This window comes from Gossypium hirsutum, chromosome D05, assembly GCF_007990345.1.
Source record: "Gossypium hirsutum isolate 1008001.06 chromosome D05, Gossypium_hirsutum_v2.1, whole genome shotgun sequence".
Classification (NCBI taxonomy): domain Eukaryota; kingdom Viridiplantae; phylum Streptophyta; class Magnoliopsida; order Malvales; family Malvaceae; genus Gossypium; species Gossypium hirsutum.
In genome coordinates this window covers 61,721,018-61,737,850 of record NC_053441.1, presented here as the reverse complement: position 1 = coordinate 61,737,850, position 16,833 = coordinate 61,721,018, and the positions used below count along the sequence as shown (strand labels likewise).

Sequence of the window (16,833 nt, the reverse complement as noted above, 5' to 3'; positions counted from 1 at the left end):
TTTATTGGTTTAAATAGTTTTTTTATAGAAGAGTATTAACTATTAATTTTATTTCAATTGGTCATTAGTCTAAGGTGTTGAAGTCTTGTTTAAAAAGAGGTTTCATATTTTAACTTAAACAATCTCACCCCTTTCTCGATAAAAAAATTATTAATTTAGGTATAAATAAATTTAATCTTCGACTTATTGATCCTAACTCGATTGGTATTAACATTGCTATAAATACAGGATGGCGTAGGTTCGAGCACATTATCCTCCTATTTAAGAGTTAGAAAGAGACTATAAGTAATTTTACTTATTGTATAAAAAATAACAGATATTATAACAATCTGTAATAAAATTAATATTCAAAAAAAATTATCTTCAAATTGTAATCAAATGTTTTATACTCGATAACTCCCAACATAAATTAGCATTCCTTCTTTAGATACAGTTTAAATATCCAAATAAACCCAAAACAAAATTTAGTGTGAGTTTGGATGGGCGGTGCGTTTACCTGCGGTTAGTGTAAAAACAGCGGTGGCGGTGAGATTAGATACTGTAGCGATACTGTAGCGTGAGATAAAAAGTAAGCTAAACGCACCGCAACGCACCCAATCGCCCATCCAAACCCACCCTTAGATAGTCTTTCTCTAAACAGTGTAAAACAGTGGATGCATAAAGAGTTGACTGAAATCAGTATATAAAATGGGTAAATTCTTCCATGGAATTTCTTTTCTCATTGTTTACCTTTTGAGCGAGGGAATTTGTGGTTAGCATCTCTGCTCTTTTACCATTTGAGTTTAATGTTTTCTTTAGTAAAGTATCATAAAAATTCTTATATTAAGAGCTAAATTACATAAGTGAACTAATTTGTCTATTTTTTTAAGCAAAAAGAACAAAATACAAGTAAAGCGCTTAAAAGATATTTAAAGCTTCCATAATAAATATAGAGATTTATCTAAGAAGATTTAATTTTGTAAAACTAATTAGATAGCGTAAATCCCTCAAAAATTTTAAATGTAGATAGATTCTAATCTTGACTATTGATGTAAAATAATATGTACCGTTAGATCGAATAGAACTCCAACTATAAATAATAGTAAAATACAATCTAACTCCTAATACAAATACATTAATGGTGCTTCTAACCACTTTTTATTTTCTCAATACAATACTTGTATTTAACTAAAATTATACATTACAATGCCTAAAAAACAATATTAACTTTTTAGTGTTTAGTTCAAGTTCTAAAGTCAATTTGATGAAAATTCATAATTAGCTAATACTATTAACAATAAACTTCTATCAAATTAACTCTAAAACTCTAATTATATCATATCCATCGAATTCTATTTGACTAGTTAATCACGAAATTAAACAAATTCACAATTAACACTAAATTTATTCTATTAACAAAATTCAAACGCAATCAATTTCCATCAAATCAACTCTAAAACCTGAATTATAAACTAAAACATTAACACTTTTACTTTTGAGTACCAAAATATATAACTTTTATCAAATGTAAGTACCAAAAAAATAATTCAAATATCACAATAGAAAAAAGTGTCAAACTCAAGCACCAAATGATATATTTAAACCTATAAGGTGTATAGTATATTTACAAGATCTAATAAAATCCATATCCTCATACCCATGTCCAAATATATATATCCAATACAATACAATACTTCAAGAAAAATAAAAGATTAGCATTGCTTTAATTATATGCAGAGAAAAAGGCCCTTTAATGCAAGGGGAAGCTCTAATGGAGTATATTCATACTTCATCCCTTGAATTTATGGCATCAAATCAAACATAAAAGCTCGTAAAATGCTAAAATTCAAATGTTGACACTGGATTTATCTTTATATTTATATCATAGTATAGTACAACAATATCTCCTCACAGTGCCATAAAAATGAAACCAAGAACCTCAACAACCGAGTTTATACAAAGAGGATATACCCCAGGGGAATGAGAACCCTACAATCCACTTTACCTGAGTTCTCTTCACAACTGGAAGCCTTCTACCATGCTATGTACACCACAAGAAAGCAAAAGATGAAAGGAAGAAAAATCAAATTGCAGACAGGGTTTGCACAAAAGAAACAGGTAATGATGATCAACATAAAGATACTGACCTGCTACTGATGCAATAAAGCTGCTGCAATTACCAAGGACTTGCTAAGCATCTGCTGTGAAACAAGAATCAAACAGCAATGTCAATTTACAGGAGTTTTCCTACTTAAACCAAGAGTCCATGAAAGAAAGTCATGAAGCTTTGCCACTAAACAGGCAGTCTCATGTTTATTAGGTATTTCTGCCAGAAAAGTATAAAGGGTAGAGACGGTTCACCATGCTTCACAAGCAATTGCCTAAACAAACAAATAAAGTTTCCCCGAATATGAGAGAAAGGGGGGGCAGCATGCTTTAACAAATAAATCCAGAGAGAAGATCACGTCGAAGCAGATTTATCTCCCTATTTCCAAGTTTAAGTAACTGCGTTATATAATCTAATTTTCATAAAAACAGCTTATGATAGTCCCCAGTAAAAGTACCATGGAGGCCCTTGTATTAGGAATCAGATTGCATTTTGCCCTCTCTACTACAAAAATGAGCAAATTAATCCTTATACATTAGATCAAAAAGAGTAAATTAATCCTTTTTGTTAAAAATTTGTCCCTATACAGCGACATGAGGTATACGTGACGTGTCTTGTGTAACTATCTGGTTATTTCATCAATCACACTAGTTTTTATCAATAGAAATGAATGAAAATTTTAAATTGAAAGGACTAATTTACTCTTTGATCTAACGTATAGGGCCTAATTTGTCCATTTTTTGAGTAAAAGGGGCAAAATGCAATCTAACTCCTAGTATGAGGACTTCCAAGGTACTTTTACCAATAGTCCCCCTATCAAGCAACAGTCAATCATTCAATCCCAATGAGTCCGGCTCCTTAAAAATCAACTTGCTTTGTCTTAAATGGACAAACTATTCGTATCAATGCACTACAAATTACTTAGTTACTCTATACCTATATCTCTAAACATATCTTTATTATATTTATCCATTCCCCACTTGCTATATCAAACCAGCAGTGACATGTATGATGAATTCATCACCAAGCACACCGCATTCCACACATTGTTGTTATATAACGATTCTATTGTCCATCCATCACCGAGCTCCATCTCTAATTAACTTGCAGTCCGCAACAAAATTAAAGGGGGCGAAAACAACCCCATCCACTCAACAACCATGCCATCACAAAAATCAAACACAAAATCTAAGCTAAATAATATTTAAACTACACAGACAACACAAACCAAACACCTTCCAACACGTAAAATGAGCTATATAGACCATATTCTTATACCTTGTCCTATTTAAGATATAAAGTAAGAAAAGGCTTGTAAAACAATCCAAAATTAAGTTATAAAAAAATTTAAAGGAACCATATTTTGAATCACTGATGCCAACACAAAGTCACAAACATGTGGTGATCTACATAGATAATATTATGCCGAAATTAACACCAACAAAAGGCCAACCTTTGCCAACTTAAATATTGTATCACATAAAGGTCATCCATATACATAAACTTAAGCTTTTTGAAGCCTAATCATTCATGTAACACAATAAAAACACATTACCCAAGAAAAGAATATGCTAAAATCATCTAAATTAAACGTTAAAAGACTGCCAAGAAGCCGAATTTTAGTCATTCAAAACCAAACAAAGTTAAGCATGTAGGATTGCCGGCATGGACCATATCATGAGACTTTGCTACTATATCCTATATAGCAGTTCATAACTATAAAAGCACATAAGCATTAAAACAGGTATAAAGATACCAAATTTTGTAATCAAACTGAAACAACCAAAAAATTAAGGTTAAACTCTGCTATTAGTCCCTGTACTTTGCGAAAGTTGTAGATTTAGTCCCTGTACTTGAATTTGGTCACTTTTTGTTCCTGTACTTTTCATTAAGTTAAATTCATTAAGTTAAATTTTGCTGTTTCCAAAATCTGATGTGGCAAATTATTATCATATGTGTAATATCATGTCTGCTTGTTATTTTCACATATTACTCACTAGAAATTCAGTTCATAGATTAAAAACTGTCATTTGAATTGAAATTTCAAAATTCAAGACTTAGACTGATCCAATTGAAAAATATGGACTAAACCTACAACTGTAAGTATAGTACTAAACTAGTAATTGAATCTAAACAAACAGATTTAACAGCTACCGTTTGGGTTAGGACTAAAATTTCAAAAGTAAAAAATTACAGGACTAAAATAAACCGATACAAAAAGTACAGACCAAAACTTTTACAAAGTACAGGGACTAGTAACAGAATTTAACCAAAAATTAAAGCCCTAACCTTTGGAAGCTTCCTCCTCTACCTCAGCCTCCTTAATGGTAACCACAGGCTCACCACTCCCGCCATCTTTATCATCAGGGTACCTAACAACAACAACAGGGCAAACACAGTGATGGACACAATAATCACTAACACTGCCCAACTTCCCATCACTCCCTCTTTTCTCGGCTCCAAACCCTCTACTCCCCATTATAACGGCGCTCAACCCTAACCTCTCCACTTCAAGGCACAACCTTTCCCTCATATCATGATCTTTCACTATGTGAATCTTAAAGGGAACCCCGGATTCTTTCAAGGGTCTGGCCAAATCCGCCACTTTTGAAGCCGTGAAGGCATCGAATTCGTCTTCTATTTGCTTCTGGGACTCCGGGGTTTCCGCGCTTTGTGGGGTGTGGGGGAGTGGGCCCCAGTCGGCTCCATAGAGTACGGAGGTAGGTGAGACGTGGAGAACGATGACGGCGTCACCGGGTCGGAGGTAGTTTTGGACAGCCCAACGGACGGCGAAAGCTGATTCGTCGGAGAGGTCGACGGCTACACCGATCTTACGGCGGGCGCCAGCGGTAGGAGTAGGGGTAGCGGCGGAGGAGGGGTGGTGAGGGGAGGAGGGATGACGGATCTTGATGGATGGAAGCTGAGGGTGGTCACTGTTGTCAGAGTGATTCATTTTCTTGTGGAACTTTGATTTTCTTTCTTTTTGGGTTCTGTAGGGGTTTTATTTAAGAATAAAAATTATAGAGCTTTGGGAAGGACGGTTCTAGAGGTCGTTTTTTAAAGGTTAAAATATGTCATCAATCCCTATACTCTTCATAAATTTAAAATTTAGTCCTTATATTTTTATTTCTAGTAATTGAACCTCTCTATTTTTTATATTTTAAAATTTAAGTCCATCTCCTATTAAAATAAAAGTAGAGTGACCTTATTTTTAAAATCTAAAAAGTAAAATGACTAAATTCATAGAAATAAAAGTATAAGAAATAAATTTCAAATTTAGAAAAAAGTACATAGACTGATGACATATTTTAACCATTTCTATTTCTAAATGTAATTGAGAGAGAAAAAGATAGGTAAAAGTACCATGGAGGCCCTTGTACTAGGTGTCGAATTGCATTTTGCCATTTCTATTAAAAAATGGGTGATTTAGTCATTGTACGTTAAATCAAAGAGCAAGCTGGTTCCTTTGTTCAAATTTTCATCAAATTCTATTGTTAAAAATTGGTTCATGTATGTCAGCATGAGAGACACATGGTATGCAACGTGTCATTGTTTGGTTATTTTGTTAACCACGCCAATTTTTAACAGTACAACTGGATGAAATTTTTAATAGAAAGGATCAATTCGATATTTGTTCTAATGTACAGGGACTAATTTACCTATTTTTAAGTAGTGGAGGTAAAACATAATATGGCTCCTAATATAGAAACCTCCATAATAGTTTTATCGAAAAAGACATCACAACGTGTTTATCGAAATGTCTTTCTTTTATACTATATGATCTCCTCATTATAGGTATTGAGATTAGTTTAAAAATTATTATCCGAGTGTTGAAATCTATTATATGATAACATTTTGTATTTTGAGAAACTCAAGATTTAAGGTGTGGAGGTTTAGTTCACAAATTTAGAATCGAATCTCAAATCCTTTAGAGTACATATAATTATCACATCACAACCTTCAGTATTCATGGATGTGGAAGTTCGACTAATAAGGTTTAAAACAATCTAACCATCTAAATCGACACTAATAAAAGTCAAAGTCGAGCTAAATAGGGGAATAATAAGTATTGAGTCCACTTAAATGCAACTAGATGAAACTCTAAAGCCTATAAATAGCTTTTATCCTATCTTTCTTTTCACACAATGACCTAAATTTCCTTGCCACTTTAGTCTCCTTCCTAATTAATTCTGAGGGAGGGTTTGGATGGGTAGTGGGATGCGGTGCAGTGCGTTTAGCTTACTTTTTGTCTCACGCTACAGTATTATTACAGTATTTAATCTCACCGCTACCGTTGTTTCTACACTAACCTCAAGTAAACGCATCCCCCATCCAACTCAGCCTTAAACTCTATCAATTCCTTTCAGTTCCAACTTTTAAAAGTTATATATATATTTAAAAACCATATAACCATATAAAAGTTATTGAATATTTTTTATTTACTTGAAAAATTATTGGGTTTTTAGAAATATTAATGTAAAAAGGACATTGAAACTTTGTCAAACAATATTCAAAAGTCATTAATCAAAGTACATTTAAAAAAAATCTAAAATCCAAAATGAAAAATTAATATGAAAAATTAAAAACCAAACTGAATTATAATGAACAGTTCGAAAAAGAAAACGGTTAAAATATGCTATAGGTTCCTATACTATTCAGAAATTTGAAATTTAGTCCTAATATATTTATTTTCAAGAATTTAGTCTCTCTACTTTTTTTTTCCATATTTAGGTCCGATTATTAATATTGTTAAATTTTTTGGTGTGACATTTTGAAATATAAAAAAAATACTCACTTGATAGCAATGTAACTAAAAAAATTTGTAATGAACCTGAATTTAACAAAATAATTTTAACAGTGTTAACAGATAGACCTGAAATTTGAAATTTGAAAAGTAGAAAGATTAAATTCCTAGAAATAGAAATACAAAGACTAAGTTCTAAATTTATGAAGAATATATGGACTTATGAAATATTTTAATGAAAATATTATATTATATTATATTATTATATGAGAAGAAGCATTGTATTAATATTTAGATTAAAAAATGATTAAATAGAAAAGGCGGAGAATTTTGTTAGTGGGGGTTGAAATTAAATTTTAATTTTTACGATAGTAAAAATATAATTTTACAATTTGAATATTCTATATCTTTATAATTTTTAAAAGATTAAATCAAATTTTTATCATTTTTAGGGGAGCTAAAATGCAAGTTTACCTTTACTAATTTAAAATTTTAAAAAATATAAAAGGCCTAAATAAAAAAAATTTCCATTCTAGAAGACTTGGAGTCATATCTTGTGTGAAAGGAATAGTGGGGAAGAGGGAAAAAAAAGGTGAAAAGGAGTTCCAATGGAATTTGGAACAACATTCCTAATGGGATTTAAGATATGGATTAAAGATTTTGATAATGGAATTTTGATTTTAGGGTTTGAGTGTACTTTAACTAAATTGGAGTAAAGTTAAAATTTTTTTTAGAAGGGCCGATTTTGATTTTAAATTTTTAGGAGAGCTAAAAAATGTAAATTTTTTTTCATTGTATTAATGTAAAATTTTACAACTTTCAAGGGATTAAACTATAAACTTTTTGTTTTTAGAGAGGGCATAATTAGATTTTAAATTTTTAAAGAAGTCAAAATATAATTTTACCATTAAATTAACTTAACACATTGTAAATGCTCAAGGAACTAAAGAGGCGATTTTTATATTTTGAGAGGCCAAAGCCCCTACCGACCCCCTAGCTTTACCCTTGATTGGAGACAATATTTTTTAACCTTTTTTTATGGACAATCACATATCCCGAAATGAGTATAAATCATTTATCTATAAATATTCAAGTGCGCATTTTTCTATTCTTATATATATTGAAAACTTAATAAATTAAAACTTCAAATCCTAATTTTTTCCAACTCCTACCCCAAAAACAAAAAAACAAGCCAATCCACTTCTCAAGTAACATTAGGATTTCAACTTTTCATGGAAAGATGTAATAGAAAGCAATAAAATGGATGTGAATAGTGAAGGGTTCATCCCCCAAATCCAAAGGAACCAAAAACAATCCATCCAAAACCTTATCTTTGGTGATTTTGTTCATTTCTTTACTATCATTGTCTCTATTGTAGGATACAATTAAAACCATTTGTTTTATTTGCATACCATCTCTGGTTCCCCCCCCCCCCATAAAGTCACTATATAAGAACCTCTTATCCACCATTACCATTTGCTTAAGAAAAAAACAGCCATTTGATCTAAAAAGTATAGCAAAAAGGATTAAAACCATGAGTTGTTCAACAAGAGCTTGGATTGCAGCAGCTAGCAGTGGAGCTATTGAGGCATTGAAAGATCAAGGAATTTGTACTTGGATTTATGCTCAAAGGTCAATTCAACAGCATGCTAAGAACAATATCAGATCTTCATCTTCATCTTCCACTTCTCAAGCTAAGAAAATTTGTGCTCCATCTTCTGATAATTTGTTTAACAAACTTGGAGATGATGATAAGTTGAAGAAATATGAGGAATCTCTTAGAACTGTCATGTTGGTAATCCCTTTACTTATCTAAAATTTGAGATTTATTCCATGTACTTCAAAAATTAAAAAATTAATCCTCCTGCTTTTTTCAATTTAAAAATTCTAATCATAATCATTATCATGGTTTGTAATTTCTATATTTATTTTTTATCAATCATATGCAGTGTCATATGAGGATAGTTTAATTAACATACCAAGTTAGCAAATTTTGATGGAAAATACTAATAACATTAATGACTAAACTGAAATTTTTAAATAAAAAAATTAAGAGAATCTATTTTAATATTTTTAAGTACAAAGATTAAATTTCAACAGACTAGAAATTGGAACACTTCAAACTCAAGAACTAAAACCTATAATGACCCAACCTGAAAAACGTAAACCTAAAATACAAATGACCCAAAAAAATGATTCGAAATTTTTTTAAAATTCCACTCGACTCGACCCAAGATTTATGGAATCCAAATGTATACACTAGTGAACAAATTGTAAACCTTTGCTGCTTTGGACTGCCTTCATCAGTTCAACCATGACAGTGAAACAAGTAAAGTTATAAAAGGAACAGCAAAATATTGAGAGTTAAAACCAAAAAAAGAAAAATCATATAATGAATGCAAATGTCTCTCTCCAACTTCCATATCCTAAACAATAAAAGCAGGAAATAAGAAAACAATTCAATCCCTAACCAGAACACATCCTATATATGAAAATTGCCTAAAAATTTGTACTCATATCACAATACTTCAAGATCTTTTTTATACAAAAGATGCCTTAATCTAGACACAAGAGAAAGGGGTGCAAATACCAGGATTCGAGTCCTAAATCTATCGGACACCGCCGACTGTATGAATCGATCGGGTTAAACCCTTGATTTTCAAATATCATTTGGAAGTTGAAAGTTCTGAGAACCAAGGATTTGGTAGGAGTTGTTCTGAACAAAGACAGCGAGAGAACATTTGCTACTGTTGAAACCATCCCATAGAGTGAAAGTAACAGTGCCAGAGACCGTCTTCTTAGCAGATACGTCTTTGACAGTACAGAGTTTTTCGAGCTTTCTAACAACGAAATCATTGGATAAGACTTTCCCTTTGTTCTCACCTGCTGGGCAGTCATTTACCAATCCGCTCTCGTACAATGCCACCATTATATTGACACCATTGTTGTCTACTTTAGACCTCAAAGCTCCTGTTAAGGTCACTTGTAAGGACTCTGATGTAGGCCTTTGGAAATTAGCCTGTTTTAAGACAGAGATTTAGTTCTTTGTTTTATATCTAAGATTTGGTTCTTGTCAATGAAAGATTAACATGAATTGTATGAACTGATCTTTGCCATGCTAGCTTGGTTACAACATTCTGATAAACTGACTAAACGGGTTAAATTATCAAAAGGTTATGTTAATTCAATCTATTCGGATATCAAATTTGAAGCTCAGTAACTGAACTGGTCGAATACATTGATTTTCATACTGATTAACTTTCAAAACTGAAAAAACCAAACCAAATATCTTCGTTTTGACCAGTTAAACCAATTTAAAGGTAAAAATGCCATAGAAAAACCTGTACTCGGTGTTAAATTGCATTTTCCCCCCTTCACTAAAAAAATGGACAAATTAGTCCCTGTATATTAAATCAAAGTGCAAACTGGTAATTTCTATTAAAAATTTCATCTATTTCTATTGTTAAAAATTGATGTAGCTGATTGAATAACTAGACAGTTTACACATGACATGTCATGTGTACCTCGTGCTGAGGTACAAGGACCAGTTTTTAACAGTTAAAATGGATGAAATTTTTAATAGGACTAATTTGCTTTTTTTTTTGAAAGTAGGACTAGTTTGCTCTTTGATATAACATATAAGCACTAATTGACCCATTTTTCAGTAGAGAAGGCAAAATGCAATCCACCTCCTAGTATAAGGACTTCCATGGTACATTTACCTCAATTTAAACCAACTAATGGAGGCCCTAGTCATTATCCATTTTTCATGTGTAGAAAACAAGCATTAGTATTGGGTCAGCCCATTTTGAGACATTAGCTTACTAGGCTAAGGATTTGATGAAAAGACTTATTTTCAAGGAATACCTGCCTCGGTGTCGCTATTCAACAACATTAGCAGAAGGAAAATGGAAAATTTCTATCACCAAGGCCATATTTTGAAGGTGATTTATGCACTCGGCAAAGAGATGAACTGCGAGAGACGAGGGAGTGTCGAGTGAGAGCCAATATCTAATAGCCTTTAGGTGTGAGTATGTGTCTTACTCGTATTTTATATGCTTTTTTTATGTATTTAAAGGGTGCTTGAAGTAGGGATAAAGCTAGAAATTTATATTAACAGTTTGAGATTGAATTATAAATTTTTAGAGCCAAAATATCATTTTACCATCTTATTAACTAGCAAAAAGTTTAAAGTACCCTGGAGGTCCCTGTATTATAAGGACTGAATCAAATTAGTCCCTCTATTATTAAATGAATTAATAGTCCCTATACTAATAAAAAGAAACAAATAAGTCCAAAATGTAATAGAGTTAACATTTATTGTATAAAAAATGTCTTAAAAATTATTTCTTTTGATTGCAGTTCAATTTCAAACAAAAGATTTCATTCACATAACTTTAAAAATATTAAATCAATTAAACAATAAATGATATTTTTTAAAACAGTAAATGCTAATTCTATTCCAATTTGGCCTTATTCGATTTTCTTTAGCAGTACAAGGACTAAATTGATCCATTTAATAGTAGAGAGACTAATTTGATCAGACCCCTATAATAGAGGGACCTCTAAAGTACATTCACCCAAACAAAAACTAGTGTTTTAAGTAACTAAGAGGCCAAAGCCTTGCCTCCCCTCTGGTGTTGCCCCTGCATAGGAGGGTTATATCTAAACTAATGTTAGAATATCAATGGCAAAAATGCTTCAAGAAAAAAGAAGGGTGAACCAAAATCCATTTTTCTTTTATTTTTTTAGTTTCTACTAACTCATTTTCTTTATTTAATGAATTAGGTGAAAAACAGAAGAAATTAAAGTTAAAGCCACTGTGACAATTGAGAAACCTATAAATGCGTTCCGTCCACCAAGATTTGTTATTTGCTTACCAAACTCAACTCACCATTTAATTTTGGGGACTATACATTTTACAATGTATTTTCTCTAATAGGAATCCATATTGCATTTTGCCCATTTTAATGAAAAATGAGTAAATTAATTTTGCACGTTTAATCCATGAGCAAACTGGTCATTTGTTAAAAATTTCATTAATTTTTATTTTTATTATTAAAAATTGGTGTGGTTGACGGAATGACTAATTCACTCTTTCTTCTAAGATATGAGTAAATTAATCTTTATATCTTACTCCGAATACAAGGTCTCTATAATACTTTTACTACCTATGGAAGAAAATATAATAAACTAACAAATATATATATTTGATAGTTGAGGTGGTCTAGGCTTGATCTTGATTCACTAAATATGTATTCCATTATTGATCCATGGTTCCCTACAAAAGTTTCAAGATTCATGTTCATGACATGAGTTAATGATTATTTAATTGAACAGAGGATCCATTACCTAAACTTACTACATTTCTTAATTTATCTTCACAGGTACTTTCTGGGATCTTCAGATCAAAATCACCAAAAACTTCCAGATTCTAACAAAGGGCTAGATTTATAATTCAATGAAAAAAAGATGGAAATCAAAGACATTATAAACAAAAGAGGGGGGAAAAAGTAATAGAAACCTGGAATGTTGGAGCAGGGAACCTGGGAGCACCGGCAATGATGGATAACAAAGTATCTTCATCATTACCCACACACTGAGCCCTGCCTTGAACCACAACCTGAGGTGTAAACATGGTATCAAGCCTCAAAGCCTCCACATAAGCCTTTTGTCGAACAGTTGATAGGCTTGAACCATAAGGGTCTTTCCACCCCATATAGTCCCAATAATCAACGTGATAAGCCAACACAATCACCGGGGCATCCAACTGAAAATCCCCTCTCCCTAGCCTCGACAAAAGCAACTCCGCCGCCGGCGATGTAACACACCCCTGTGAAGAGAACAACTCGACCAGGACTGGGCCTTCCGCCGACGCTTCAACCACTGTTCCATTGGTTTTCTCATTGGCATGGACTTCATTCCTTGAAGAAGACGATGAACCCCTACGAAAACAGGCAAAGAGACGACGCCCCATGGTTATAAGTTATAACCCCACTGCTTTCGTCTCTCTCTCCGCCCTGTGTGTGTGCTCTAATGGTGTGAGTCTTTCTGCTCACAGGGAAACTGAAAAAAGAACCTTGGTTAGGAAACAAAACATGAAAACGAAGTTGTTGGTTATGGGAAAAACTCGAAAAGAGAGGTGGAGAAAAGATTGTGGCGAATAAGATGCAAAGAAGGATTAGAAGATTTCCCAAATTAAACATAAAAGATGAATACAAAATTCATGGAAATGTTGAAGGGAGACAAGTGGGGGGAATCTAGTTGGTTGGGACAGAGTTGCGTTACCGACACGAATTTGTCGGTGACACGTTGAGTGTTGGGTTGGATGTCAGTGCGGGATTGCACACCGCCACCAAAATCACTACTTTGTAGCCTTCCATGGAGCGGTTGACATTCTACAACGAACCTTCCTTAATAGCAAAGAAACCAGAAATGTTTTTCGTAACTGCACCGGTGGTACGACAGATTAATAAGTCTGTGGTTTTTTAACTTTCTATTTTTTAAATAAATTATTAAACATTTATATTTTTAAAAAATAATTTTTTTTCAATCAATATATTTAATTCAAATGATTTATATCAATTCACGAGTTAATTGATTCAACCTCTTTCTTCGGATTAATGTATCAACCAATTTCCGGTCCAATTAATTCGATTAATCGATCCAATCCTATTCTAATAACCATGAAAAGAAAAGAAAATCATTCAACATAATAACCACAATAGCATATTACGATTAAAGTTTATAGTGAAGATACATATATTTACTATTATATTTATGAGTTTTGTTGATGATTGATTTGAGATTAGTGGAGAAGGTGGCGGAAAAGAAAAGTTCACCTCGTTTGGTACAAGACGGAGAGCCGTCAGATAGAATGGTCGGAGATGAGAACAAAGAGGAGTGAGAAAGAGTAGAAGGAAGTAGGGAAAAAGGATCTCTCTCCACTGTCTGTTGTTCTGTGCCTTATGTACTCTTAGTCCCTTGCCCCTAAATGACATGTGTCGAGCTATTATTAGTAGATCAAAGTTAAGTGATTAAGTGATCTGATGGTATAGGTTATGTAGGGTGGTATTATGGTGTATCTTGTGTCACTTTTGAAGTGACATCATAAAAGGAGTCTGGTGTTGTGATTAATAAGAAGGATCCGTTCAACTATTAGCTCAAAAAGTTTTTACAAAAAAATTCTTTTGAGGTTTGCTTGCACTTTTCATTAACTTACTCGATCCGGATAATTGGAGTGTAACAAGTTTGGACATTTTAAATTTAAAGTAATATTTAGTTTTATACATTTTCATTACTGTTCATATTAGATTTAACATATATATAAATATTTATTGTGAGAGTCCATTTTACATATGATAAATTCAAATTCAATTATTTAAATATATTATTTTTAAATTGCTATTTTACTTTTTCAAATTTGAATTTTTATAAATTCCTACAAATAATTTATTTAATTTAGATTTGAACAATAATACTCAAATTTAATATAGAAATTAAAAATTTTTGGATTTTAAAATAAATTTAAATATTTGAATTTAGATATTATTGAAGCTATAGTGTAGTAGGAAGATAATATTGGTTTGGAATGGTTTTGAAATATATATATAATTAATTAATAGTATTCCATTTCTTTAAAAAAATTAGGACTGAATAAAAAAATAATTCGTTATATTGGAGAATCATAGACAGTGGAGAAGTCCTTTTTGGTAGATATTCTGTCCATTAGTTTTGAGTCTGCCATCTCAACATTACGCTTAACTTTTTAATTGTTATAAGGATAAATTACACCAAATATGATTAAATTAAATTAAATTATTAATAAATTTTTTTATTTTCATCATTCAATATTAAAAAATTTATTTAAGTTACCGAACTATTCAAAAGTTATTGTTTGAGAGTCAGTGGATTATTAATTTTTTTTTAAAAAAAAAAGAAAAGTCCAACCAGTAAGCTCTAAGTGACGATTTGAGGATTGGTACGACAAATCAATACCCATCGATGAGTAAAGCATAACTTAAACCCAAGTTGATTTCACAATCAGTATTGAAGATAAAAAAAAGAAAAAATGCGATATAAACAAAGAATTCCATACAACAATGATTTAACAATCCAATGACTTCAATAATTTTTTTTTGAATTTTATAATTTTCTAAAATTGAATGACCAAAGACGGCTGGGATTCCGTAATCACCTCACATTCCTCATGGCCTTGGCTTTGAAAAAACTCAAAATGTTGATAAAATTAATTTTAAGTTGTTTATCAATTTTGATATTGAGTAAATTAATTATTTTTAAAAAATAAAATAATTTAATTCTTATCAATTTTAAATATAAGCATATAAGGATAATTAATCATAACATTGATGTTTTTCAATTTTTTATATAATTTTAATTATTATAATAATAAATTTAACTCTTAAATTTTATATATTATTTCTCTCTCTATATATATTAATATTGTAGCTAAAGTTTTTTTTTATATATTCCTTTGGGACTTTTTAGATTTTTTAAATCTTATACATTTTTTCAAATTTTTTGGGATTGGGATTAAATTGCCAGAATATGTAAACATTGAGAGTTTAATTTATTATTATATTAATCTAAATTATATACAATTGACAAAAAAAATATTATTTGTCATTATTAATTGTCTTTAGTTGTTCACTTTTGAAACTAAAAGAGATTAAATTACTATAATTTTTTTAGAGAGACTAATTTGATCAATATCAAAATTAAGAGAATCTAAAGATGTGTTTTTATGTATATAAAAAAAAACTAAAGAGGTTAATATACAAATAGATGTTCACTGTTAATGGGCTTGGTTGAATCGGGTTCAAATTTGATCCGACCTAAAATATGGATTCAATATTCTATATAAGCTCAACCCGTGTTATGTTGGCATTATTCATTATCATATTAAATAAAAATAAATATTTTATTATTATAAAGTGGATTAGAAGTTTGATGTATACAGTAGGACTTTAATGTTTATTAGAAGTAGAATTTTATATTATTTATACTTTTTATGTCTATAAATATAAATTTTGGAGAAGCATCGTAAAACATCTCTATTGATGAATGAAATACATACCTCCCTTCTGTTCTCCTATTTTTTGTTCATTTACTTTCTTTGTTATTTATTTCATAACACGTTATCACTATTTGTGGACAGTGGCTGAGCCACTAAGAGACTCAGGGCCCCCTCTAAAATGGTAAAATTTTAATTTAGGCCCTTTATAATTTATAAAATTTTAAATTAGTAATAGTAAAATTATATTTTGCCCCCCTAAATGATAAAAAATTGATTTAATCTTTTAAAAATTATAAAGATATAGACTATTAAAATGATATTTATTTTTTAGTGTAATACTAAAGCGATGATTTATTTATTTATTTATTTATTTATTAGTGACACTTCAATTTCACGTAGTTAAGAAGTTAGACTTCTCTCAACACCTTAATTTTTTTTAAATCCGATGTTATGTTTATGATAAAATTTTAGTTTCGTGAAACTGATATAAGCTTTTGTGATATCAGTTTCCTTTAAATGAAAAATTTATTAGTACGTTTGTCCTATTAAATCTGTTGCTAAATGAATGCAAGCATAAAAATAAATTTAAATGATAAACTCATGAATATGATAAGTGGCATAGTAATAACCACTAGAAGTGAAAACATGATAAACCTTCAGAAGGTTGTCAATGTGATATGAATGATCATTGATCACATACTTGTCGTATGCCTTTATTAATATTTTTTGAGGAAAGAACTTATATGTCTCACTGACATTGTAATAATAAATACTATCTTTACAGGTAGAAAGTATTTATCTTATTTGGTACTGAAACAAACCAAAATTAATGAAATATTTGGTGGTACAAAATTAGTTGAAAGCTTTGAAAGAACTAATATATTAATATATGAAGGAACAAAAATTGTGATGGTTAATGCATTATCTTCTAGTCAATCTCAAAGAATTCATTAATTTTAAAAGGTA

General features: G+C 30.9%; 2 protein-coding genes across 6 annotated transcripts; both read right to left on the bottom strand.

Moving 5' to 3' along the window:
- Positions 1–1,816: 1,816 nt before the first annotated feature.
- On the bottom strand, positions 1,817–5,111 carry LOC107903525 (universal stress protein PHOS32). 2 transcript variants are annotated; one of them, XM_016829596.2, is made up of 3 exons: positions 4,376–5,111; positions 2,127–2,180; positions 1,817–2,020 (listed from the first exon to the last, which is right to left on the bottom strand). In XM_016829596.2, the coding sequence occupies exons 1-2, from the start codon at positions 5,037–5,039 to the stop codon at positions 2,170–2,172; spliced, it is 675 nt and encodes a 224-aa protein (XP_016685085.1). In that variant the 5' UTR covers positions 5,040–5,111; the 3' UTR covers positions 1,817–2,020; positions 2,127–2,169. The 2 variants fall into 2 exon arrangements, with proteins under 2 accessions (XP_016685085.1, XP_016685086.1); XM_016829597.2 differs by having other exon boundaries at positions 2,127–2,177; positions 4,376–5,108.
- A 4,076-nt stretch (positions 5,112–9,187) lies between these two features.
- LOC107903526 (uncharacterized) lies at positions 9,188–13,766 on the bottom strand. Of its 4 annotated transcripts, none has more exons than XM_016829600.2 (3): positions 13,673–13,766; positions 12,355–12,896; positions 9,188–9,849 (listed from the first exon to the last, which is right to left on the bottom strand). In XM_016829600.2, exons 2-3 carry the CDS (start codon positions 12,805–12,807, stop codon positions 9,490–9,492), a joined length of 813 nt encoding a protein of 270 aa, XP_016685089.1. In that variant the 5' UTR covers positions 12,808–12,896; positions 13,673–13,766; the 3' UTR covers positions 9,188–9,489. The 4 variants fall into 4 exon arrangements, with proteins under 4 accessions (XP_016685089.1, XP_016685087.1, XP_016685088.1 ...); XM_016829598.2 differs by lacking the exon at positions 13,673–13,766 and adding an exon at positions 13,119–13,323; XM_016829599.2 differs by lacking the exon at positions 13,673–13,766 and adding an exon at positions 13,123–13,323.
- Positions 13,767–16,833: the final 3,067 nt, after the last annotated feature.

Excerpts from the sequence above, each read along its gene's own strand:
- LOC107903525 (XM_016829596.2), bottom strand. The coding sequence starts at position 5,039 with ATGAATCACTCTGACAACAGTGACCACCCTCAGCTTCCATCCATCAAG.
- LOC107903526 (XM_016829600.2), bottom strand. The coding sequence starts at position 12,807 with ATGGGGCGTCGTCTCTTTGCCTGTTTTCGTAGGGGTTCATCGTCTTCT. Across the intron at positions 9,850-12,354 it reads TCCCTGCTCCAACATTCCAG|GCTAATTTCCAAAGGCCTAC; the intron begins GTTTCTATTACT and ends GTCTTAAAACAG.